This window comes from Symphalangus syndactylus, chromosome 19, assembly GCF_028878055.3.
Source record: "Symphalangus syndactylus isolate Jambi chromosome 19, NHGRI_mSymSyn1-v2.1_pri, whole genome shotgun sequence".
In the NCBI taxonomy this organism is placed as follows: Eukaryota; Metazoa; Chordata; class Mammalia; order Primates; family Hylobatidae; genus Symphalangus; species Symphalangus syndactylus.
Window position 1 is genome coordinate 45682203 of NC_072434.2, and position 27249 is coordinate 45709451.

At 39.5% G+C, this 27249-nt stretch overlaps 2 protein-coding genes and 1 long non-coding RNA gene across 17 annotated transcripts in view; 2 read left to right on the top strand and 1 right to left on the bottom strand.

Moving 5' to 3' along the window:
• MIER1 (MIER1 transcriptional regulator) overlaps positions 1 to 1816 on the bottom strand; it is a 61939-nt gene extending 60123 nt beyond the window's left edge. For 4 of the 15 annotated variants that reach the window (XM_063613316.1, XM_055233456.2, XM_055233453.2 and 1 more), the window contains exon 1: positions 544 to 633. Coding sequence is in view for 10 of the 15 variants with exons in the window: in XM_055233451.2 (XP_055089426.2) it covers positions 544 to 644; positions 1405 to 1498 (195 nt within the window). In the remaining 5 variants the exon portion in view is untranslated. Of the gene's footprint in view, positions 1 to 543; positions 645 to 1251; positions 1379 to 1404; positions 1523 to 1691 lie in introns of those variants that run through there. The other 11 variants (XM_055233460.2, XM_055233454.2, XM_055233449.2 and 8 more) reach the window with 7 other exon arrangements.
• A 33-nt stretch (positions 1817 to 1849) lies between these two features.
• The window catches only part of DNAI4 (dynein axonemal intermediate chain 4), a 108053-nt gene continuing 82653 nt past the window's right edge, over positions 1850 to 27249 (top strand). The window contains 3 exon segments of the mRNA XM_055233448.1: positions 1850 to 2034; positions 2037 to 2124; positions 21934 to 22108. Coding sequence (XP_055089423.1) covers positions 1956 to 2034; positions 2037 to 2124; positions 21934 to 22108 — 342 coding nt within the window. The 5' untranslated portion in view covers positions 1850 to 1955.
• Positions 2132 to 5545, top strand: LOC134731893 (uncharacterized). Its single transcript, XR_010114588.1, has 2 exons — positions 2132 to 2804; positions 5392 to 5545. It is a non-coding gene; the product is annotated as an uncharacterized lncRNA (long non-coding RNA).

Consider the following 27249-nt stretch of genomic DNA (forward strand, 5'->3'; position numbering starts at 1 on the left):
CTATATCTAACAATTTTCAGGGTCCATGAGTCTCTTTTGAGATTAGTTTATAAACTATTTCCTGAAATTTTTATGTAAAAGCAACAGCCTACACCATGTCTTTATGATGTGGTGGTAAAATTTTATGGATAATTACTAATTTGGTTGAAAATACCTAAATCTAAAAAACTTAGCCTATTACATTTGGAAGCCCCACATCCATAGTGACAATCAGCATCATCTTTTCATTAGTTTCATTTTTTATTATTAATGCCACTCTAAAACACTTATATAGGCTTTTGGTTCTTCAAATAACAGTTTTGGATTTTCTTTTCATAATTTTTACACAGTTTTATCCAGTGGCCCCATTTTACCAGAATATTACAAACTATGATTATGGTTTTTACACTGATGACATGTTATTTTTATCTCACCCAAATTCTGGAAATTTTTGGCCCATCAGTTCTCAAACACTGGAACATATAAGAAGAGTAATATAATCTTATATTACTTGAGGGAGTTTGGATTTTCCCTCCCTTAATCTCCAAGTGTACCCCTGCCTACCAGCATCACATCCGTCTTGTCTGCATTGAACCTCAACCAGTTGGTTCTTAACCACGTCCGAAACTCAGCCAGGCACTGGGAGAATCGAGCGACCACACCATCTGGATCAAAGGAAAGACAGCCTCAGTAGCAAGGAGACAGAAACGATGATACAAGCTCACCATCCACCCTGTTTCGCATTTTTAAAAAGATGGTCGGGAATCAGGACAAGGATCCCATGACAATTTTAGAAAAACATGTAATGAGCCTTAAGTCATGCAAGTTGTAACTAATGATAAAGGAATAAAAGCGACCCAATAAATAGGTCGCCTCATTCCACCCATGAGTGAAGAAGGTTCAGTGAATTCCGCGTCATCTTGGTGAAGCGGCCTCAATAGCCAAGTCAATCTTGTAATTAGGTAAGTTCCTCTGCAGAAATACAGAATTCTAGCGTTGGAGGAAGCTTTAAATAGGGAAAACCGAAACCCAGAGAGGGATAGTGACTCGCTCAAGGTCACACAGCATGCAGGGACCACAGATAGGCTCCAGGCCAGGCACCTAGCCACTACAAGCTGAAAGAACAAGAGTAAAGAGCGGCAGGCATCTGTCCCAAGGGATCCTCCCACGCGCTAGGAGGACCTGGTTTCCTTACAGTAATACCCTATTCGAGTCTCTCCTCCCTCCCTGACTCCATCCGAAAAGGGCAAGTTGGCCCAGGGCGCTGCTCACCATAAAGGCTGCAGTGCAAGCGGGAGCCTCCCGGGGATGGGACACAAGTGAGGGAAATACAGGAGAAAGAGGCGGAGCCACAGCGGGGTGGTCAGCTTAGCCCCACCCCGACTGGGATCAGGGACCGAAGCGAACGGGGCGAGGCGAACTCACTCCGCAGCGGATTCCGAGCGCTGCGCCGCCACCGCGAAGGCAAAAAGGCGGCGCTGGGAGGGAGCCGGCGGCTGCCGGGGAGGGAGCCGCGCATGCGCCTTCGGCAGCCGGCGGCGAGCAAGCCAGGCGCGTTCTGCGGCAGCCCCTCCCCGGAAGTTAAGGGTCTTCCGGGCGGTACACTGCCGTGGGGGAGGGGAAGGAGAGAAAGGGGACTGAGGACACCTCAGGAGCCCCTCATCCCAAACTGGAATAGAAGGGGAGAGATGGCTTGTGGAGGCTGCACTTACAGCCGCTGCCGCTGCTGCCGCCGCCACCTTCGCTGCTGCCGCCACCGCCTGAAGAAGCCCCATCCATCCGCCTGCAGCCGGGAGACTCAGAGCCTGGGAGGGGCCTGAGGCCCGGGCCGCCCGCCTCCTCCTTCCAGTCGTCGTCCGGAGCTTCCTCCAGCTCCACCAACCCTCTGCCCTCCCCTCCGCCTCCGCCCTCCTCCTCGGCCTCGTGCAGCCAGCCAACCGCGCGGCCGCTTGTTGAGCCAGGGCTCCACCGTCGCCATGACGCCCGGCAAACATTCCGGAGCCTCGGCCCGAGCCGCTAACGCAGGAGCTTGGGGGTACAGGGACTTCAGAGGCGGCCAAAAAAGGGGTGGTGGACCACTCCCCAGCTGGTCGCCACCATGTCAGTCTCTCCGGCAGGCAGTCACAAGCAGCAGAACTTCGGCTTGTAAGTTCCGGCGCTAAAACCGTAGTCCATCCCCCTGGGACCCGGAGGGAGCCCTTCTATTAATAGATACCATTTCTGGATTTGGAAAGGGGCCCTACCCTAACTGGGTTCAGTCTATAGACCTCGAAGCTCCTAGGCCACAATGGCTCCTTTATCGACCTACCGCAGTCTTTAAAAAAATCTCTACTGGGCTGGGCGCGGTGGCTCACGCCTGTAATCCCAGCACTTTGGGAGGCCGACGGGGGGTGGATCACCTGAGGTCAGAAGTTCGCGTCCAGGCTGGCCAACATGGTGAAACCCCGTCTGTACTAAAAATACAAAAAGTTAGCCGGACGTGGTGGCGCATGCCTGTAATCCCAGCTACTTGGGAGGCTGAGGCAGGAGAATCGCTTGAATCCGGGAGGTGGAGGTTGCAGTGAGCCGAGATCGTGCCGTTGCACTCCAGCCTGAGCAACAGAGCGAGACTCTGTCTAAAAAATAAGATAAAATAAATCTCTACTGCTGTGCTTGCTCTGTGAGAAAAGACCTGGTTTGTTTAGAACCATCCTTCCTCCTAGCACTTCTAGTTTGTTAAGGCCTGCAATCTCTCAAGCTTGATGCTTTCACGCTGTGCCCAGACGTTCAAGAGCCTCAGCTTCTGTGAGCCACCAGGCCGAACATTGCTGTGCTCTGTAGTAGAGGTATTTTATTGTCGTCTCGTCAATACCATCTTACCTTAAAACTAATTCCTGCTTCCAACATTCTACTGTTATGCAGCAGTTGAACAAGACTGGAGAAAAGCACACAGCTATGTGGACTTGTCTTACTTTAAATGGTTCCTTAGCGCTGCCCATAATGCTGCCCACTAAGTTCCCCCAAAATTCCCTAATTAATTTGTTTTCTCTTCCCCTCTCCAATCTCCTCCACCTCAGCTAATCTTTCTTCAGCGGAACTTGTTGAGAGTTCTTGGGAGAGAACCTTGCATTCTCTCGAATATGGTACTCACGCTTTTGTCCATCCTACCACTCCACCAAAACAGCTTCTATGAAAGCCAACAATAGCTCTGCAACCAAATACAATGGCTGATCCACAGTTTCATTCTTTTTGAATGAAGCAGCGTCGGTCGGGTTTATCGCTTCTTGAGCTTTGAAAAGCTTTATTTGGGTTCTGAGAAACCACTCTTCCTAGTTCTTGTCTTGGTTCATGGTTTCACCTTTTCCAGATCCTTTGCTGGTATCTGTTCCTCACTACCATAACTAAATACAGTCATGCATCGATGGTGATACCTTCTGAGAAATACCTTATTAGGCAATTTCAGCATTTTGCAAATATCTTCCAGTGTACTTACACAAACGTAGATATATGGGCTACTATACACCTAGGCTACAATTGGATAGTATACTGTACACCTAGGCTATAGTAGGCTATACATCTAGGTTTGTGTAAGTACACTAAATGATTTTTGCATAGTGATGAAAATGCATTTGTTGCTTCTAGGCTACCAACCTGCATAGCATGTTACTGTACTGAATACTGTAGGCAATTGTAGCACAATGCTAAGTATTTGTGTATGTAAACATAGAAAAGGTAGTGTCTTGTGCTTGAATGTTGTGACAGCTACAACGTTGTTAGACAATAGGAATTTTTCAGCTCTGCTACCAGATCACCATTGTATATGTGGTTCATAGTTGATGATCCAGGACTGTATTGGTATTGCTGGGTCAGTCCATAAACCTCTTCACTCTGATGTCTTTAATACCACCTATAATGATGATTCACAAATGTTAATCTCTGGCCAAGACCTCTCCCAAGAAAACAGACCTTAAGAAAAAACACCTGCACTTATAAGTTAATAAACATCTCAAACCAAATATATAATATTTTCTGTCTTTTCTAATTAACTGCAATCTTTCTCATTTTAGTGAATGGCAAATTCCACTCTTTCATTACTCAGGGGAAAAACCTTGGGATTACCCTTGACTTCTATCTTATACCTCACTCCATAAGCAAATTTTACCATTTCTACCTGCCAAATAAATCCAGACTACCACTCCCATGTAAATCACTGTGTTACATTGTGATACCCACCTAAATAGTCTTCTTGCCAACACCCTCCAAGTAGTAATCAATGTGGTTCTGTTCAAAACATTTCTCAAGTTTTGTCCATTTCACTCAGTAAAACTCTTTGCAGGGCCCCACAGGATCTCACTATGGACTCTTCCCCTTGCCTAATTACATCCCACGTTGTCCCACGACACATCAGGCACACTATATTCCCCCTTTGGAGCCTGTGCATATGCAGCTTTTTGGAATATTGTGCCCCCAGATAACCTCATGACTCACCTCCTTTAGGTGTCACTGTGTCAAAGAGTCCTTTAACCACCCCATATAAAGTAATAATACTTCCCCCTTGGAGCTCTTCAATCCCTCACCTTTGCTTGAATTTTTCCATAAAATTTATTCCTGCCAGGCGCAGTGGCTCATGCCTGTAATTCCACCACTTTATGAGGCTGAAGTGGGCAAATTGCTTGAGCTTGGGAGTTCACAGCCAGTGGGCAAATTGCTTGAGCTTGGGAGTCCACAACCAGCCTGGGCAACATGGCAAACCCCCATTTCTACAAAAAATTGAGCCAGGCGTGGTGGTGTGTGCCTGTAGTCCTAGCTACTTGGGAGGTTGAGGTGGGAAGATTACTTGAGACTGGGAAGGTGATGCTGTAGTGATCCGTGATCACTGCCATTGTACTCCAGCATGGTTGACAGAGTGAGATACCATCTCAAAAAAAAAAAAAAAAAAAATTCTACAAGTTTATTGTATGCCTGCTTATTCATCCATCTTCACCTAAGGATAGTACTCCGAAAGGGCAGAGATTTTTGTTTTGTTCACTACTGTATCCATTGCCTAGAATGAAGAAGGTGCTAAATAAATATTTGCTGAATGAATATTTACTTCAGTAACATTGGTTACTGCTTATCTTGTATGGTTTTTGTTTTCACCTTAAGGTATGGAAATTTTAATGTAAAATTGAATTGAATTTATTAAATTGAAAAATACAAAAACTGTCCAACCCTCATAGTATGGTGTGTAAGAAAAATTCCTTTGGGAGTTTCTTAAATGTTGACAATTTCATAACATTATCCATTAAGGAAAGAATGGGGTGGGAGATGGGAAGTAGTATAACCTTCATTTTTTGCAGTAGCCATGTTATCTAATTAAAACGAAGTTTCACAGACAAGTTTACAACCTTTTGGTTTGGCCTAATTTGTTATTTCTCATCTTCCTTCTTTTAGGACTTAATCCTGACCTTGGAAGGGATCTCATGAAGCAAATATTCGTCAGTTTTCCACTTTCTCTTTTCCTGTGTTAGATTCTTGCCTTTAGCTTTATAATAGTGGACAAGTCTCCCATTGCAATAAAAATAACTGCTGATTCTTCAACTCCTCATCCTATTTCTCTGTCTAGTGCCTTTATATTCCTTACATGTTCTTGTTTCCTTTTGATTCTTATTTAATATTTTTATCTCTACTTACGTTACTCACCTGTTCTTGAATGTTACCCATTTTTTCCATTGGAACCATTAGCATATTAATCACAATTAGTTTAAATTCATAGTCTTAACAGTTATAAAATATCTGTCATATCCGAGTGTGGTTCTGATACTTGCTTTGTCTCTTCACACTGTTTTTTTACCTTTTGATATGCCTTACAATTTTTTGTTGAAAGCTGAACATATTGTATAGGTAATATGAACTGAGATTAAATAGGCTGATAGTGTGTTTTATGTTTGTGTGGCTAGGAATTAGGCTGTGTTTACTGTTTAGTTGTAAATGTGTAAGGCATCAGTTTCCTCTATTGTCCTCGTTTCTGTCTTTTACAATTTCCCTAGGGACTCCTTAAGTAGATTCAGCTTTGCAGTTCTTTCCATTGTAATCTAATTATTATACAGGAGCCCTGTAGATATGGTGGTGAAGCAGGATAGTGACTGCTTCACAGGTGGGACCTGGAGTGCACAGGCGCTGGCAGGGGTGAACTCCACTCATTCGCTGCTCCACCCCTCGAGGGAGGTGGAGCACAAGTGAGTGGGTGCAGGAGCCAGGGTGAGTGCTTTTGGGCATCTTCAAGAGCGAACTGCATACTCGCTCCCCAGCAGTGTCTAGGGGAGAGTACCCACAACGCCTGAAACCCCAGAGGAGGTGTTACAGTGCCCTTTTAGCTTTGCCATCTACAGACAGCGTAAGTGTTAACAGCTCAGTGTAGGGTCAGCATGACAGCCTTTTGCACCAAATGAGGTCGCATGAGAGTTGAAGCTGGCAAATGCAGGGGATTTTATTGCGATGAAAGTGGTTCGCAGTGGGAAGAGGAGCTGAAAAGGGGACGGAATGGGAAGGTCATCTTGCCCTGAAGTTCAGCCATCCCCAGCCAGATTCCTCTTCAAAGCTACACCATCAAGCTGTCCCTCTGAAGTCAAGCCACTTCTCTCTGACTTCTAACGTCCAGCTGCTTCTCTTTCTGCGGCTGAGCCTAGAGTTTTTATGGGCACAGGATAGTGGGGCAGGGCGGGCTATGGGTGGTTTTGGAAAAGGCAGCATTCAAGCAGGAAAACACAGATGTATGTTCTCACTTTGGGCCATGATTCCAGGCTTGAGGGTGGGGCCCTCGCCAGGACCTGCCACCTTCTGCCCAGAATTTCCCAATTTCCCTGCTTCCTATTCCTATCAGTGGGAAGATGTAGGGGGAGGGGAAGGATTGGACAATCCTATGATTAGCTCTTAGTGTTTTAATGGGCCCTTGTTCCTGGGATGAGACTTGACAAGTGCTTTTCAGTACATTTTTTCTTTGGGGGGAAAAGATGGCTATTGTGGGCCAGAGTTGGATATTTCCTTTCCCTCATGTCAGTTAGGCCCTGATAAAACTCTAGTTAGGCTCTGGTAAAGTAGTTGTCCTTGAGGGCAGGTGTTTGTTAAGGAGAAGATAACATTCTAGGTGTATTTTAGAAAGATTACTTCCTATCCACCTGCTAGAACCATGAGGAAATTTTTCTTTAATCTTTATCCTGAGAACTTTGTGGGCACATAGAGGTAAAGCTTATGAAACTGTAGGGGCCCCCCTATGGGATCCCCAGAGTATTTTTTCTCTCAAGCTAGTCTACACTCAAGTCTTCAGTAGTTAGCTAGTTGTCTTTTAAGTTGCTGGCTTCAGTGGCATTTTCTGCTCCCAGTAGGTTGTGATTCTCTGTTTTCAACTTGTCTCCAATTTCCAAGGTAGTTGTTTGTTCTCCTTAAATAGAGGAAGAACTGTTTTATGAGTTAACGTGAGATTATTTTATTGTCCATGTATTCACTTTGAGATGGCTGTTAGACTAGAGTTATCTAGTAGTCAATTATTCATATGAGTATGTGAACCTGAGAATTTGAGACAGGTCTCAGTTAATTTAGAAAGTTTATTGTGCCAAGGTTCAGGATGTGTACCCGTGATACAGCCCCAGGAAGTACTGGCAACATGTGCCTAAGGTGGTCAGGGCATGGCTTGGTTTTATACATTTTAGGGAGGCATGAGACATCAATCAGTATATGTAAGAAGTACATTGGTTCCATCCAGAAAGGCAGGGACAACTTGAAGCAGGGAGGGGGCTTCCAGGTCACAGGTAGGTGAGAGACAAATGGTTGCATTCTTTTGAGTTTCTGATAAGCCTTTCCAAAGGTAGCAATCGGAATATGCATCTGTATCAGTGAGCAGAGGGATGACATTGAATAGAATGGGAGGCAGGTTTGTCCTGAGCAGTTCCCAGCTTGAATTCTCCCTTAGCTTAGTAATTTTGGGGCCCAAATTATTTTCCTTTTACATTTCCCCCATTTCTTTTTTAAAAAATCTTTTGGAGAAAACATTTTAGAAGAAAATCTGTCTCTGGTCTCAGGTTTTATCTGATCTGTCATGGCTAGGACAGTTTGTTCCTAGATGGGTTAGGTCCCAAAAGCTCATTTTTAGCAGATGGTGAAGTCTCATGTCCTATGAAGGGGAAACGGGAGGAAGGGAGGAAAACAACAACAAACAAAAGAAAATCCTGGAAAAACTGATATAGGCTATATTATTCTGAAGTCCATACATCAGTAGGTAGGTATGAAAGTGGCTTATGTATGTAAATAGGTTGCTGTTATTTTCTTCTGAAGTTTAAGTTGTCTGGCTTCAGTTCACAGGGCTTTAAGAAAGCACAGCTTAGTTTTCAGTGACTCCAAATTAGGAAAAATGGGGCAAAAAAGAGGGAAGAAAATTGAAAACATTATTTTGAAGACTTGTGGCCAAGAAAAATTAGAATTCGGTCCAAACTGTAGAAAATAATAAACATTGAGAAAACATTAGGAAAGACTAGACTCTTAACAACAGTCTGCTATAGTTTTGAAACATAATTTTTCTCTCCAGTTTCCCATTTTTACTAAAGACAAATCATGGTACGACTGGTTTGCTTTATTATACTTGGCCTAATTATTTCTATACAGTGCAACAAGAAAATTTTTACATAGGTTTTAAACTGGCTTTGTTGGACTTTCATAGGAGAAATCTCAGATAAGACTCTTTTAAAGCTGAGCCCAACCATGGATTTATGCAGTCAAATACCTATCAGTTGGTTGAATTTCCTCTCCTCTTGAGGTTCCAAGATAAACCTGAGGCTTCTGGGCCTGTCAGAAAGTGACATTCCTCACTTAACACAGGTCAGAAACCCTGTACAGGGACTATGTACACAAAATATGAGGCCGGTTTTTCCAAGGGCTTTATTGGTTCCATAAGTCACGTTTGATTCCTTAAAGGAAAGCACACCATTTCAGTCAAAGCCTTGGTAAAATAACCAGTTTCTCCAATTGTGTCCTGTTACAAATTAAAACAGATTCTTATTGCACTTGTGCAAGTGACTGTATTACCATAAGTTAAGAATACTCACAAATATTTCCAAATTCTGGAGAAATCAGGTAGTGAAAAACAAATATGCTTAAAGTTTTGTTCATAGAAGTATACGAAACTCTTAAAAGCTGTCAATAGCTCAAAAGAAAAGTTTGAAAACTCTAAAAAACAAAGGATAAGCAACATTTAAAGCAAGAGTTAAAAAGATTGCTTTAGTCTCCTGTCAGTTCAGTTTATGGAGTTAACTCCTGTTCTGCTTGATAGTCATGAACACTTCAGCTCTCCATGAGAATCCTGCAAGTTTTTTTCCCCCTCTATTCTAATGTCACAGTCTGCAAAGTTATCAGAAACTTGCATTTAAGAACACCAGTTAGAGTTCCATAGTTGATTATAGAACACCTAAAAAGGACCAAAACAAGACAACAATTGTCCATGGATGACAAAAATTTTAGGGCAGCCATAATCAAAGACACAATTGACAAATGTGTTACCTCTGTGGCATACAATAATTTAACAACAATTATAATTACTGAAAATGTACACCAAGTTAAATCAGAATTATAGGAGTTTCCCATCATTTTGGAACACATACCAATGAGATTTATACAAATATAGCCCAAAGAAAACCAAACATCATTTCATATTTGACAGTGCTTGCTGTCTAATTTTTATACCAAATAAGCCAAATTATGTCATTTTTGGACTTTAGGGGACCTAATATCTTGAAGGATTAATTAGGTCAGGAAAAGACAATTTATAAATTGATTTTGGAAAGTTTGTAAAATATCAAATGTTTAAAAGACTTAATACCATGAAATAGGATCATAGGTCATTGTAAAATAAGTCATTCATTTAACCAAAGTGATAAGGAATTTAAAAAAAAAGGCAAAAATCTTCATTCTTTGAGAAAGGAGACATAATTTTCCGAACAAGCCCTAATTAAAACAGCATGAAGCCAATTAAATTTGTTTTTCAAAATTTTATAAACTATAAAATTTTAATTTTGACCATAACATATAGCAATAGAGCTTCCAAATGCCTTTTATAACCTTTATTAAGGAGTTGGTTAATTCTTCAAGAAAATCCTGTTAATCTGACACAGGGGCCCATATACTGGTCTTGCATCAGTGTGCCTTTGACATTAATTATTATAGAGAAACTGAACTTATTTTATCTCTTAAAATCAGCCCTTAAAATCCCACACTCCAACCTCTTTCACAATAGTCCCCGGACCTTAAAGAGTTGAATGGCTTTAATTATTGGCCCTGTGTCTCAGGGATGCCGTTTATTTTGATTAGCATCTTCTATGGAGCCTGGAGATAAGGCTTTAATTGCTGTCAGTGTTAAGATTTAGGAGGACTTGTCCTTTTAGACTCAAGAGTCAAAACCCTGTAACTTTATGTCACAAGTACTTTAGGAGCACATACAGAAAGATACATGGATGTAATAATTAAAAAAAAATTTAATCTCAGTTTTTTTATTTGTAAGCAAACCAAAACAATATGACAACTTGATCATATAAAAGTTTTTTTTTTTAATAAATCCTCTTATTGTGATTTACACCGATTATTCATGATATGCTTGAACTTTCTGGTTTGTCCCGAACATCCCTCCTTCTTAAACAACCAGTCATTTTATTTTAGTACTAAATTTACCATATGAGATTCTTTTTTTTTTTTTTTTTTTTAGACAGAGTCTTGCTCTGTTGCCCAGGCTACACCTCCTGGGTTTAAGCGATTCTCCTGCCTCAGTCTCCCAGGTAGCTGGATTACAGGTGCACACCACCATGCCTGGCTAATTTTTGTATTTTTAGTAGAGATGGGGCTTTGCCGTGTTGGCCAGACTGGTCTCAAACTCCTGGCCTCAGGTGACCCGCCCACCTCAGCCTCCCAAAGTGTTGGATTACAGACATGAGCCACTGTGCTTGACCAAAGATTTTTTTTCTCATATAAAATTATTCTCTTTAAGCTTTCTTACCACACAAAAACCTCTTTATTGTTATAACTTTCTTTACGTTTCTGTTATTTCCTGGTTCCTTTTACCTTGTTTTATATATAACCTTTAAATAAACTTTGAATTAGACAAAACGTGTTCACCATTTTTTTAAAATGATAGTCTTTTTTATTTTTACCAAGAATGTTTTTCCACAATATAAACTTATTGGAAAATACTCAAGTAATGAAATATCAATTATTGAATTTAATATAACCTTAGATTCTAAATTATGACAAGTTTGTCTATAAGTATTTATCCCATTACATTTACCTAATTATTTTAATTGTTTACCTATATGACCTATGAAAACTGCAATAGTCATGATTTAAAGTTATAAAACCGCCATTGCAAAGTTATAACTGAGACAGTGAAAAAGATATGACCTAACTGACTCCATCTTGCTTCTAACCTCCAAGCTGTCCTTGTTCATTCGTGGGCACAGGCGAAAGTAACTTTGGGAGGTACTTAGTTTATAGCTTAGCTTTGAAACAAAGATGGTAACAGTTCTTTCCCAAAACAAACCTCCTTACTGCCTGTGGACTAGACTGCCTAAAGCCACCGATTTAGAAGTTATGGTAATCTTACTAACTAATTCAAGATGTAGGTAGTTTCATTAAGCCAATATTAATGTCTTATTTGTTAAAGATTACAGAGCAAAGGTCATTCTGTCTTGGGCTGGGTTTATGGTTTTATAAACCCTTTGCCAAATTTTGACACCTTATGGTATTTGTCAGGGATAAGTACGAAATTGCTTAATAAATGCAAACAAAATGTATGCTGGCAATTCTTAGGACATTTCTAATGTTACTTTACCAGTAATTTTAAAGCTAGCTTATTTATTAAGGATTTTACTTAAGTTACATAAACTCGAAAAAGCATTTGACTAGCCTTTTCCTTTTTAGTACCTGATTTAAGTGCTTTTATTTTTTAAGCCAATTAAAGCCCTTTGATATATTTTTAGTAGTGAAACATTGTGTACACAACACATAAATACATAGACATATTAGGCATGCAAATAGAAGTACATTTTATAGATTCATGAAAACCTTTTTTTTCATTTTTTCCTATCTTAGGCTTTCTGATTCTTGATAACCTGTTTCACAACCCTGGGCAGTTGTCAGCTAAATAGCCTTAAATGTGCATGTTAAAGGAAACTCAGGTGAAAGTCAGATAGCAAAATTTATATTATAAGATGCGGAGAGAAAAAGTTTTATGTGCTAGAAGGAAATGAAAACAGATTTAATTGCCATTAAACATAAAATAGAAATTATAAAAGTCTTTTAAGTGCACATACACACAGATTCTATAGCTTTTACTTCAGAACTTTTAGCCACGAGATAAATACAAATTCACTGGCTTGCTAAAAGAACTTGTATCAAAACTGGTTTTTATCTTAATAGAAAAGTAACAGCAGATTTAGAGCAGGCAGAAAAGGAAAAAAAAAAAGAGAAAAAGAGGACTTAGGAACTCTGTAATTTGCAGGTTGACCTTGTAAATGTGCACAAAGACCATATTATGTCCATTTTACATACAGTTTGGCAAGTAGAGGTGCCATAAAACCTATGGAGTGCTAGAAAGATGCATTCTGCTTGTTTTCACCTCACTCTTAGATTATTTATTTACCCCCCCCCCCTTTTTTTTTTAAAGGAGGAATGGAGCTGTGGCCTGGGGTTTTTGTGTGGTGGATTGATGTGTGCTGTTTGTGGACAGGACTCCACTGTGTGTCACCACTGAGTCGTTTCCAGCTTTTTTTTTTTTTTTTTTTTTTGCCCAGGCTGGAGTGCAGTGGCACGATCTCGACTCACTGCAACCTCCACCTCCCGGGTTCACGCCATTCTTCTGCCTCAGCCTCCCGAGTAGCTGGGACTACAGGCGCCCACCACCACGCCCGGCTAATTTTTTGTATTTTTAGTAGAGATGGGGTTTCACCATGTTAGCCAGGATGGTCTTGATCTCCTGACCTTGTGATTCACCCGCCTCAGCCTCCCAAAGTGCTGGGATTACAGGCGTGAGCCACCGCGCCTGGCCTCCACCTTCTTAATGTGTCTCAGTTGCTCTCTCCAGAGGTCTGTGACCTCAGAGAGGGCTCAAAATGTTGGGTCATCAGCCCTTATATATGTTTCCTGGACAAGCCATTTTTAGAATTAATTTTTGTTGGGGATTTCCTTGCAGGGCCACAACTGCCCAGATACTCCCAGGAGGCCCCAGGGTACCCAGGGGCACCTTTCAGCTTGGAGGAGCAAATGCCCTTTTCCTTTGGAGCTGAGAAAAGTCTCTCATTAACATATGAAAACAACAGTTCAGTTCCTCATCCAAATGCACACAGACAAACCGAATTAAGATTAAATTTGGGAGAAAAAGCAATAAAGACTTTGTAGAATGCATCTTTGAACTAGAATTAGGATCCTTAAACAACAACTTCAAACCAGAACAAACAACAACAACAAAAATCCCCAACAATATCATCACTGAGCGCTCTAATTGTAAGGAGAAATTAAGACTAGCTGGTTGTTAATCTTAACTTGAGCCAAGGAAAACCCCAAGTCAGTTACTTACCTAGGGATGGGTCTCAGGCTGAAGACTGCTTTCTACCATCTTAGAAGCAGGAAAGAAAAAACAAACAAAAAAAATCCCCTCATTTTCCCTGTTGGAAGCAAGCTCAAACTCCATAAAGGAGTTACCTGTCTTCCATCGTCATGGAAGCAGGAAAAACTTGCCATTCTTGTGTTGGAAGCAAGTAAAACTCCAAAAAAAAAGGGAGTTGTACAGCAAAATGAACTTTAGATCTCTAGCAAATTTTGGGAGATCAGGGATTCTCTGGAGGGGGTGCTCTCAGACCTCAGCAAATTGCCCTATTAGTTTGAGCCATAAAGTTAGCTCATGCTGTTAGCAAGCACTGATAGGAAATTTGTCAAAGGTCAGGGGCATCCACACACAATCCCTTCGTGGTTACCAAAATGTGAGCCCCCAAAATTTGAGACAAGTCCCAGTTAATTTAGAAAGTTTATCTGGCCAAGGTTGAGGATGCGCACCCGTGTGACTCAGCCTCAGGAAGTCCTGGAAACATGTGCCGAAGATGGTTGGAGCACAGCTTGGTTTTATACATTTTCGGGAGGCATGAGACATCATTCAGTATATGTGAGAAGTACGTTGGTTCCATCCAGAAAGGTGGAACAACTTGAAGCAGAGAGAAGGCTTCCAGGTCACAGGTAGGTGAGAGACAAACGGCTGCAGTCTTTTGAGTTTCTTTTTTTTTTTTTTTTTTTTTTGAGACACAGTTGCACTCTGTCGCCCCAAGCTGGAGTGCAGTGGTGTGATCTTGGCTCACTGTATCCTCTACCTCCCAGATTCAAGCGATTCTCTGGCCTCAGCCTCCCGAGTAGCTGGGATTACAGATGTGTGCCACCACACTCAGCTAATTTTTTTTTTTTTTTTTTTTTAGACATGAGGTTTCCACATGTTGGCCAGGCTGGTCTGAAACTCCTGACCTCAAGTAATCTTCTCCCAAAGTGCTGGGTTTACATGTGTGAGCCACCATGCCCAGCTTCATTCTTTTGAGTTTCTGATAAGCCTTTCCAAAGGAGGCAATCAGAAAACGCATCTGTCAGCTGGGCATGGTGGCTTATGCCTGTAATCCCAGCACTTTGGGAGACCAGGCGGGCAGATCCTGAGGTCAGGAGTTCGAGACCAGCCTGACGAATGTGGCAAAAACCTGTCTCTACTGAAAATACAAAAATTAGACGGGTGTGGTGACACACGCCTGTAATTCCAGCTACTTGGGAGACTGAGGCAGGAGAATCACTTGAACCTTGGAGGCAGAGGTTGCAGTGAGCCAAGACTGAGCCACTGCACTCCAGCCTGGGCAACAGAGTGAGACTCTGTCTCAAAGAAAAGAAAAAAATATGCATCTATCTTTAGTAAAAGGCGAAAGATTTATACGATATGAAGAGAAACCCCAGCACTTTGGGAGGCCGAGGCGGGCGGATCACGAGGTCAGGAGATCGAGACCACAGTGAAACCCCGTCTCTACTAAAAATACAAAAAATTAGCCGGGCGTGGTGGCGGGCGCCTGTAGTCCCAGCTACTCGGAGAAGCTGAGGCAGGAGAATGGCGTGAACCCAGGAGGCGGAGCTTGCAGTGAGCCGAGATTGCGCCACTGCACTCCAGCCTGGGCGACAGAGCGAGAATCCGTCTCAAAAAAAAAAAAATGCATCTATCTCAGTGAGCAGAGGGATGACTTTGAATAGAATGGAAGACAGGTTTATCCTGAGCATTTCTCAGCTTGACTGCTTCCTTAGCTTAGTAATTTTGGAGTCCAAGATATTTTCCTTTCACAAGTATGAAGAGTAAGACAATATTTTCAGTTGGATATAATGATTTGGAGATTATTCATTGTTTCAATAAATGTATTAAACAGCCACTGTATTATGTACTGTGATATTGTAAAATAAATATTTATTTGGTCTTTGATCAAACGGTCCTTGGAATCTCCAGACTGTTGTCTTTTTGTATGCTAATGAGTTGACCATGGCTAGTACCTTCTAGGTAGCTTCAGGATGGAGGTGTCATCTGGAAGACAAAAGCATGATTATAGGATTGGGACCTTCAGCCCCACCAACCAAACCTTCAGGGAGGGGAGAGAGGCTGAATGTTAAGTTGATCACCAATAGCCAACAGTTTCATCAATCATGCCTACTTAATAAAACCTCCATAAAAACCAAAAGGACTGGGTTCAGAGAGCGTCTGGATAGCTGGGCACATGGAGGTTTCTGAAAGGTGGTGTGCCCAGAGAGAGCATGTAAGCCACTGGCTCTTCCCTTGCCGTATGCATCTTTTCATCTGTATCCATTGTAATATACTTTACAATAAACCAGTAAAAGTAAATGTTTCTCTGAGTTCTGTGATCCACTCTAGCAAATTAACCGAACCCAAGGAGGGGGTTGTGGGAACCCTGGTTTTATAGCAGGTCATTCAGAAACAGGCCACAACCTATTTTTTCAACTGCCATTTGAAGTCAGAGGTAGTCTTATGGGACTGAGCTCTCTGCCTGTAGGATCTGAGACTATCTTCAGGTAGATAGTGCTGGAATTGAATTGGAGGACACCCAGATGGTATCCACTGCAGAACTGATTGTTTAGTTGGTGTGTGGGGAGAAACCCTACACATTTGGCCACAGAAATCTCTATTGATTGTTGTGGCGTGAGAGCAGAGCAAAAACAGTTTATGTTTTTTCCACACTTGGGTACCGTTGTAAGCATTAGGGATACAACAGGGAATGAAAGAGCCTAAAGTTCCAACCCTCATGGAACGTAGATTCCAAGGGGAAGCAATAACTGATTCACAAGATAAATAAGTTAAAGATATACTATGTTAGATAGTAAAAAGTTGTAAGGAGAAAAATGAGGCAAGAAGATATGAAGTACTTGAGAAAGAATTTTGACATTTTAGAAAGGGAAGCCAGGGAAGGCCTGAGGCACAGGGGCTGCCCCTGTTGTTCTGGCATTTGGCCATGGGGTGATTAGGGCAGGTGAGGAGAGGGTAGTTTTTCATTAAAGACCTAAAGAAAGTGAGGATGCTAAGTATGTACCTGTATAAGAAAGAGCATTTCAGGCAAAGGAAACATAAATTCAAGTCTTTGATATGGAAATGTGCCCAGCATGAATATAAAGGATGCCACTATGGCTGAAGCAGAGTAAACAAGGAAGAGATCACGAAAGATGAAATCAGAGGCCTAGTTATATGCACGTGAGACTTTTTAAGTCATAGTAAGGACTTAGGCTTTTATTGTGAATGGGATGGTAAATGAAGGATTTCGAGTAGTCATATTTTATTTTATTTATTTATTTTTATTTTATTTTATCTTATTGTTCTTTATTTGTTTGAGACAGGGTCTCGCTCTGTTGCCCAGGCTGGAGTACAGTGGCATAATCATAGCTCACTGTAACCTTGAACTCCCGACCTCAAGCAATCCTCCTGCCTCAACCTTCCAAAGTACTGGGATTACAGGCATAAGTCACTGTGCCCAACCCTTATATGTGTTTTAAAAAGGTCATTGTGGTTGTTATGTGGAGGATAAACTTCAGGGGATCAAGGTTAAGTAGGAAGATGAAGCGAAAGGCTATTGCAGTAATCCAAGAGAGATAGGATAGTGTTTGGACCAGGATGGTAGCAACAAGAGTGGTGAAAAATGAATGGATTCCAGATGTAGTTTGAAATTTTTTTTCATCCAAGCAACTGGAAGAGTAAAGTTGCCCTTAACAAAAATAGGGAAGAGTGCAAGAGGAGTGGATTTGCTGGATAGGGTGAGGGTGATGTGGTGGTGGTGGAGGTTAATGTCAGGAACTTAGTTTTGGACATGCTAAGTTTCAGTTAGTGATGTCAAGTAGGCAAGCAGATATACAGAGGAGAGGTCTAGTTAGAGATATACATATATTTGGGAATAATTTTCGCATAGATTACTTTTAAATCATGGCATTAGATGAGTTAACCAGACTATGAATGTAAATAGAAAAGAGAAGTGCAAGGATGATTGCCACAGAAAAGGGAGGAGGAAAACCAAGCAAAGAGAGTGTCCTATGATCCAAGTTAAAAAAAAAAAAGAAAAGAATAAACAGCTGGGTCAAATGCTGCAGACAAGAAAGATGAAAACATTGAAATGACCATTATTAGAGTTAGTATTGTGGAGGTGATTGGACCTTGGTAATAATCCTTTTGATGGAATGTTAAGGGCAAACACCTGATCAGACTCTATTCAAGAGAGACTCTGTGTGTGTGTGTGTGTGTGTGTGTGTGTGTGTGTGTAGAGAGAGAGAGGTGGAAACAATAAATAGGAAATTTTTCCCAAGGGGTTGCTATAATTAAAGGAAACATGAATGACTGATAGCTGAAAAGACAGGTGAAGTAAAGAGAAGTTTCTTGTTTGTTTAAGATGGGAGAAATAACAGTTTGTTTACATGCTGAAGGTAATAATCCAATAGAGAGAGAAAAACTTATGATGCAGAGAGAGAACTGCTAGCGCAATGTCCGTGAATAGGCAGAAAAGAAATGCAATCTGGTATGCATGTAGAGGGAGTGACCTAAACTGCAGTAATAGAGAATTCATTCAGAGTAACAAGAAAGAAATAGAGAATATAGGCACAGATATAGGCAAGTGCATAGATGTGACAGTGGGAGTATGTACAAGTTACCAGATTGCTTCAGTTTTCTCATTCAGACGGCTGAGAGTGAAAATGTGAGAGGAGGTTTTCATATTTGAAGAAAGAGAAGGTATAAGATAGCCTTAAAAAGTGTAGTAAAAAATGGACCAAGAAAATACAGATTGCTGGCACATTAAGGACCCTGATTAAGTTAATGACCCATAATTTAAAGTGAGACCTGTCATCATAGTTGGGTATTTTTCTTCCAGTTTCATTTAGCTGCACAGGTTGAGTTAAAATATAGTGTATTATTACAAAATTTAGGGTATAGTTAGTCTAATAGATCAGGAAGTCATTGCCATTGAAAAAATAGTTTATTATTCACAGTTCCAAGGAAGAGGAGGCCCACCACACCACAGGGGACTACCCAGAAGTAGTGAATGAGGCAGCGTAGACAACTTTAGAATTAGCTACTGTGAATAATCTCAGTAGGTTCTGGGGCACAGGAGCTGCCCCTCTTGGTCTGACATTTGGCCACGGGGTGATTAGGACAGGTATAATGGCACAGAGTGTGAAAGCCCCATAATGGTGTGGATTCTGGATTGCTTAGTTTGCATTTGACAAGTGTGTGCCTGGGAGGAGGACTTCTCTTAGGAAAGAGCATGCAAGGCAAGAAGAGAGGCCAGAGGCCAAGACAAGGTAACTTAGGCATAGCATCAGGTTGTCCAGAATAGGGCATGTGTTTGACCCATGCATGTAGGTCAGATGTTACAGTATCAAATTTACAGACACTATAAACATTGTTAATATACAGGTATAGGCTCAAAGTAAGAGGATAATTGGAAATAACCATGATTTTGGTTTTGCCAGCAAGTATGCTGAAATGAAGGGAAAGGTATGGTGAGAATGTAAGTAAAGAATGATTATAATAATTAACTATCAATTAAAGTAACTAACTGTAACCTCAAGAGGGAAGAGATGGCATGAGAAAGATGGTAGAAGAATAAAGCATGGTAGAATCAAGGGCCTGAAGGTCATAATAGGGTCGAAGGATTGTTGAAGGATTGGAGTTTGAGAGGGTATATAAGCTGGAAAAATAGGAAATGCTGATCGACCTTGCTAAAAACAAAAGCCACATGTATGACCATGGGAGTAAGTGTCTGAAGTAGCAAGGCAGGTAAAATCATTTATGTGAGAAGATTTCAAGGAGCTAAGAGGTCAGAGTATTTGAAGGATTACCTTCATGGATATTGAAATGCTCAAGAATTATGCCAGAAGTAGCTATTAGAGATAGAGCCAGTGACTTAAGATATGAAATCTTCAGAGGATGGTGGAAGAGAAAGGTAAATGCCATAAGGAAGAAGAGTACATGTAGTCATTGAATCCATGGAATTTACTCAGGGATAGTGTATATAGTAAGAAATCAGATAACTAAGATTTGAGCCTAAACGTAATCTGTAAAAGGGGAGCTCAAAGGAAAAGGGAATGGGAGGACCAGCTTTTGTGAGCATAGTAGGGCAAAATGTTAAGGGGGAAGAGAATGAGAGAGTTGAAGGTAATGGCAAAAGAGTGACTCAGTTGATAAATTGTGGATTCAAGATTAATAGAGAAAAGAGAAATCTAAAATGTTCTGATTATTTGGTAGAAATGAAAAGGCCAGGTGACTAGAGGTCTCAAGGAGGTTGAAGAATAGGCTGCGGTATGAGAGAAACGAATCTGAGAAGTCAATTTTAAGAAGGAATGGTCAGCTGAAGAAGAAAGAGTGAAGCTAGATTGTAGTTACAGAGCAAAAAGAGAAGTCATGTAGTAGGCAGTATTACTGACTAACATTTTAAGAAGTTGGACTGAAAGGAAGGAGAGATATAGTAATAGGTAGAGGAAGACATAGTTAAAGGAAGGATTTTTTTTTTTTTTTGAGACGGAATCTCGCTCTGTTGCCCAGGCTGGAGTGCAGTGGCGCAATCTCGGCTCACTACAAGCTCTGCCTCCCGGGTTCACGCCATTCTCCTGCCTCAGCCTCCCGAGTAGCTGGGACTACAGGCGCCCGCCACTGCGCCCAGCTAATTTTTTGTATTTTTAGTAGAGACGGGGTTTCACCATGGTCTCGATCTCCTGACCTCGTGATCCACCCGCCTCAGCCTCCCAAAGTGCTGGGATTACAAGCGTGAGCCACCGCGCCTGGCCTGTAAGATAGGAGACCTGGAGTTATGGATGGAGAAGAGTCCCTGAGACACCAGTGACAGGTTTTAGAGTTCACATAAAAGGTTAGTCTTAGATAAGAACAGCAACTCTTTTACTGAGAAAGGAAAAAAGAGATAAGTGAGTTTGTAGGAGGTGGGAGAAGACTTTAAAGGAGGTGGTGAAATAATTTGAAGGAATTTTTACATGAACGATAGTTTTTTTTTTTAGAGATGTTGGGGGTTAAGTCCTTAGAGATAGAAGGAGACCAGGGTAGGATACTTAAATGTAAATTTGAAATAGTGCACAAATGGAATTCATTTACTCATATATTTTAAAAATATTTATTAAGTGTCCATGGTGTACTAGGCACTGTGCTGGGTGCTAGGGATACAGCAGTGAACAAGACAAAGTTCCTGCCCTAAACATGCTTACATTCTGTAGAGTGGTGGACAACAACAAAATGCCAAGTAACGATAAATGCTATGAAGAAAAATAAAATATGAAAACTGGATTGATCGTTATTTAAAAATATTTTATTCTTGTCAGATTTTGTATGATTTAAAAAGTAAATATATTATTTAAAATGTTTTCTTTGGAAGCATATTTTTATAATCTCAGGGAGGAGCATCCCCATTTTATAGAAATCCATATCACAGAGTACTAGAAGGAATAAAATGATAAAGTAAGTCCTTGTTTTAAGGAATTTACAGGGTAAATCCAAAAGTGAAAAAATATTTTTTCATGGATATAAATATTTTGATTGTAACTTCTCTTCTTATTGAAAAGGGCACGGTGGCTCATGCCTGTAATCCTAGCACTTTGGGAGGCTGAGGTGGGATGATCACGAGGCCAGGAGTTTGAAACCAGACTGGCCAACATGGTGAAACCCCGTCTCTACTAAAAATACAAAAATTAGCCAGGCATGGTGGTGCACGCCTGTAGTCCCAGCTACTTGGGAGGCTGAGGCAGAAGAATCGCTTGAACCCAGGAGGCAGAGGTTGCGGTGAGCCGAGATCACACCACTGCACTCCAGCCAGGGTGACAGAACGAGACTCTGCCTCAAAAAAAAAAAAAAAAAAAAAAAAAGTATACAATTCAGGAAGGAACACGCTATTCTTTCTCAGGCTTTATTAATCATGTTTAAATCTGCCTATGTAACTGCACTACACACTCATGTGTGCTTACTTTGTGCCAGGGACTTACTAACCATAATACAAAAATTAATTTATTTAATCCTCATAATAACCTGTGAGTTAAGTACTATTATTATCCTCATTTTGCAGACAAAGTAACTAAGACCCAGAGAGGTCAGCATGGACTTAGGATCTGACCACCTGGGTTCAAATCTCAACCACTGTAGGAATGTTTCCCCTTAAAGCCTCTGTGACTTTATATAAAATAATATTAATAGCAACCTCTTGGAATTATGAGGAGAAAGTGATGTAATATATGCCAACTCTTTAGAACTATGTTTATACATAATAAGATTTCAAGTAGCTATCATTATTTCTTGTTATATGTTTAGATTGTTCACATGTTTTTAAAGGAAATCTACTTTTTTATTGTTGGTGGATTTTTCTTTTCAATCTTGAATCCTTTGCATTATATTTTATTTTCCTTATATAGGAACAATGCCACACAACCAAAGAAGTCTATTAGCTTTTTTGCTACAATGAAAGCAACTTCAGTGAAAGGATATACTGGTGCAAATCAAAGCAGAATGGCTGTGTCCAAAACCATGCTTACTCCACCTGAACTGAAAACTGTAGAAAAAACAAATCCCAGTATAAAGACAACACAGGTAATATTCTTAGAATTCTGAGTTTATTTGAAAATGGCACTATGAAAAACTCAATTGAAATGTTAAAGATAGAAAACATGCTGCTTTCAGATAATCACTCGTAATTATGAAATACTGATTTTGTTAATTTTTACCACATATTATTCCATACAACATAATATTGACACTTGGCTCCTATAACTAGTTATTGATAAGCAGAATATTAGAGTAGAATGAGAAAAATCTATTCATGACCTTAAGAACTATTTGCTTATGGTATTAATTATATACATTACAACTATCTTTCACTGTTGTCAGCAATATAGTCTTGAAAATATAACAAAATTATTTGTCATAAAGTCAGTTATTTTGCCTTATTAGAAGATTTATAATTAAGAATTGACTCTTTTAAACTTTTAATCAAATGATTATATATATACAGAAAAGCATATAATATATAATTTTGAATGGGTTCAGCATTTGTTTAGATGGGACATTAAAAGCAGAGTCCATAAAAGATAAAATTCATAAATTGGACTTCATCAAAATTAAAACTTTTTCTCTTTGAAAGACATTGATAACAGAATGCAAAGAAATGTGACACACTGGGGAAAATTATTTACAAAGCATATTTTGATAAAGTACTTATAACTAAAATGTATAAACAACCTTCGAAGCAATATTAAGACAACCCAATTTTTAAAAATTAGCAAAATGTTTGAGCTAAAACTTCACCAGAGTAGATAAACAGATAGCATGGGAGCACATGAAAAGATGATCAGTATTAATTAAAAACCATACAGTACTTCTAAGTACCTATTAAAATGGCTAAAATTAAAAGACTGATCATATCAAGTATTGACAAGTATGTGGAGGAACTAAAACTCTCACATGGCTGGTAGACATGGAAAATAGAAAACAATTATTTGTCAACTTATTAAATGTTAACATATACCTACTATATCATCCAGCTATTCCATGTCTAGATATTTACCAAGAGAAAAGAAAGTATATGTTTATATAAACACTACTACATGAATGTTCATAGCACCTTTATATATAATGGCGGAAAACTAAAACAACTCTCATTTTATTAAACAAATACTATATATTTGCACATATGTATCTCACTTATTTATGTGTGTGTATATATACATATACATATATATGAATACATGCATTTAAATATATATGCATATGTATATATACACACACAAATAAAGTATATTTCATTTATTTATATATATATAAAAAATTGTTTTCTCCAATGGTGAAAATATTTATTATATATATATATTTTCTCCAATGGTAAAAGACTGAAAGCATCTCTCCTAAGGTCCAAGAACAAAAGAAGGATGCCTGCTTTTACCACTTCTCTTCAACATAGTAGTGGCAGTCCTAGCCAGGGCAATTGAGCAAGGAAAAGAAATAAAAGGCATCCAGCTGGGCATGGTGGCTCATGCCTTTAATCCCAGCTCTTTGGGAGGCCAAGGCGGGCGGATCACTTGAGGTCAGGAGTTCGAGACCAGCCTGGCCAACATGGCAAAACCCCGTCTCTACTAAAAGTACAAAACAATTAGCCAGCCATCGTGGCAGGTGCCTGTAATCCCAGCTACTTGGGAGGCTGAGGCAGGAGAATCACTTGAACCTGGCAGGCAGAGGGTTGCAGTGAGCAGAGAGAGCGCCATTGTACTCCAGCCTGAGGAACAGAACGAGACTCTATCTCAAAATAAATAAAAGGCACCCAAATTGGAAAGGAAGAAGTAAAGTTCTCTCTGATGTGATCTTATATGCAGAAAACTGTAAAAATTACACATACACACACACACAACTAAAAAATGAATTCTGCAAAGTTGCAAGATAGAAAATCAACAACACAAATTAGTTGCATTTCTAACAATGAATTTCCAAAAAGGAAATTAAGAAAAAGATTGCATTTACAATAGCATCAAAAATAATAAAATACTTAGGGATAAACATAACCAAAGAGGCCAAAGATTTGTATACTGAAAACTACGAAACACAAAAGAAAGGAAAGAATACACCAGTAAACAGCAGACATTTCTTGTTCATAGATTGGAAGGCGTAATAGTGTTAGGATGTCAATACTACCTAAAGTGACTTACAGATTGAATACATTCCCTACCAAAATCCCAGTGATATTTTTTCAGAAATAGAAAAACCTATCCTAAAATGTGTATGAAATATCAAGAGATGCAAATAGCCCAAACAATCTTGAATAAGAAGAACAAAGTTGGAAGTCTCATACTTTCTGATTTTAAAACTTATTACACATCTATAGTAATCCAAACAGGGTGGTAGTGGAATAAAGACAAACATACAGTATAGACCAATGGAATGGAATGGCCCAGAAATAAAATTTCACATATATGGTCAAATGGTTTTGACAAAGAAGCCAAGATTATGCAATGGAGAAAAGACAGTTTTGTCAACAAATCTTCTTGGGAGAACTGGATATCCACATGGAAAAGAATAAAGTTGGATCCTTACCTTATACTATCTGCAAAAATAAATTCAGAATGGATCAAAGACCCCAAATAAGAGCTAACTCTATAAAATTCCTAGAGGAAAACGGGGAAAAGAAATTATTTGACAACAATTTCTTGCATATGACAACAAAAGCATATGCAGCTAAAGAAAAAATATATATATTGGACTACATTAAAATTAGAAATGTCTGTCTATCAAAAGACATTAACAGTGAAAAAACAACCCATAGGATGGTACAAAATATTTGCAAATTATATATTTGATAAGATGCTAATAACCAGAATATATAAGTAACTACAAATTAACAACAAAGAAAACAGCCCAATTAAAAGAATGGGCAAAGAACTTTAGATATTTTTACAAAGAAGATGTACAAGTAACCAACAAACACAGGAAAAGATACTCAACATCACTAAACATTAGGGAAATGCAAATCAAAATCACAGTAAGACACCACTTCATACCCATTATGATGGCTACTATTAAAAAAAACAAAACAAAATAAGTGTTGGTAAGACATGGAGAAATTGAAACCCTTGCCTACTGTTAGTGGATTGTGAAATGGTGTGGCCACTGTGAAAAATGGTATTGTAGGGCCAGGCATGGTGGCTCACACCTGTAATCTCAGCACTTTGAGAAGCTGAGGCAGGAAGATTGCTTGATGCCAGGCTCAGCACTTTGGGAGGCTGAAGAAGGAGGATTGCTTGAGGTAAGGAGTTTGAGACCAGCCTGAACAACATAGCAAGACTCCATCTCTATAAGAAAATGAAAAAATAAATTAGCCAGGTGTGGTGGCAAAAGCCTGTAGTCCTAGATGCCTAGATGCTCAGGAGAATCACTTGAGCCTAGAATTTCAAGGCTACAGTGAGCTATGATTGTGCCACTGCACTCTAGCCTGAATGACAGAGCTATATCCTTTCTCAAAAGAAAAAAGGAAAGAAAAACAGTATTGTGGTTCCTCCAAACCTTAAAAGTAGAATTACTATATGATTCAGGAAACAGTATATATCAAAAGACTTCAAAGCAGAGTTTCAAACAGATATTTGTACAACCATCTTCATATCAGCATTATGCACAATAGCTAAAAGGTGAAAGCAACTAAAGTCCTCACCAGCAAATGACTGGATACACAAAATGTGGTATATACACACAATGAAATATTCAACCTTAAAATATAATGAAAAATCATTGATGAAATTAAAATCTACATTAGAAAAATATTCACTAATAGAAATAATATACTATTGTGATGGTGATAGGTAAATAATCAGTAAGTTAAAGAAGAAATTAAAAGGAAAATCAGAAAATATTCTGAGATGATAGATAATCAAGACACGACATACCAAAGCTTATGGGATACAGCTAAAGCACTGCTTAGAGGGAAATTTGTAGATATACATTTGTATTAGAAAGAAGAAAGATCTCAAATAACTTACGCTTCCAACTGAAGAAACTGGAAAAAAGAGTGAATAACACAAAATAACATGAAATAAGCAGAAGGAAGGAAATAAAAAATATTAGGGTGGAAATTAATGAAATATTGAATAGAAAAACAATAGAGAAAATCAATGAAAACGAAAGCTGGTTCTTTAAATAGACCAACAAAATTGACAGAAAAAGTATTTTAAAAAATCCAGCATCTTTTCATGACATAAACGCGCAACAAACTAGGAATAGAAGGGAATTTCCTCAACCTGATAAAGGATTTACAAAAACCCCACAGCTAACATTATACTTAATCACACTTAATCTCCTTAGGATCAGGAACAAGACAAGTCCTTGCATTGCTATTCAACATTATCGTGGAGGTTCTAGCCATGGAAATTAGACAAGAAAAAGAAATAAAAGGCATCCAGATTGGAAAGTAAGAGGTAAAAACGTCTCTATTTGCAGATGACATGATGTTATATATACAGACTCCTAAGGAATTCACTAAAAAACTATTAGGACTTGCAAATGAGTTTTGTAAGGTTGCTGGATACATGATCAATATGCAGATAAACTATATTTCTAGATACGTGCATAGAACCATTTGAAAATTAAGAATGATTTACTTCACAATAACATCAAAAACAGTAAAATACTTAGGAATAAATGTAATAAAAGAAGTGCAAAATGTATGCTCTGAAAACTATAAAACATTATTGAAAGAAATTAAATAAGATCTAATTAAATGGGAAAGTATCCCATGGTCATGATCAAAAGACCTACTATTGTTAAGATCATTATACTCCCCAAACTGATCTGTAAACTTAACACAATTGTTATCAGAATTCCAGCTGACTTCTTTCTACAAACTGACAACTGATTCTAAAGTTCATATGGAGCCAGGCGCGGTGGCTCACGCGTGTAATCCCAGCACTTTGGGAGGCCAAGGTAGGTGGATCACCTGAGACCAGGAGTTCGAGACCAGCCTGAACAACATGGTAAAACCCCATCTCTACTAAAAATAGAAAGTTAGCCGGGTGTGGTGGTGCATGCCTGTAATCCCAGCTACTCGGAGGCGGAGGCAGGAGAATCACTTGAACTTGGGAGGCAGAAGCAGTAGAATCACTTAAACTTGGGAGGCTGAAGTTGCCGTGAGCCAAGATCACACCATTGCACTCCAGCCTGGGCAACAAGAGCAAAACTCTGTCTCAAAAAAATTAAAA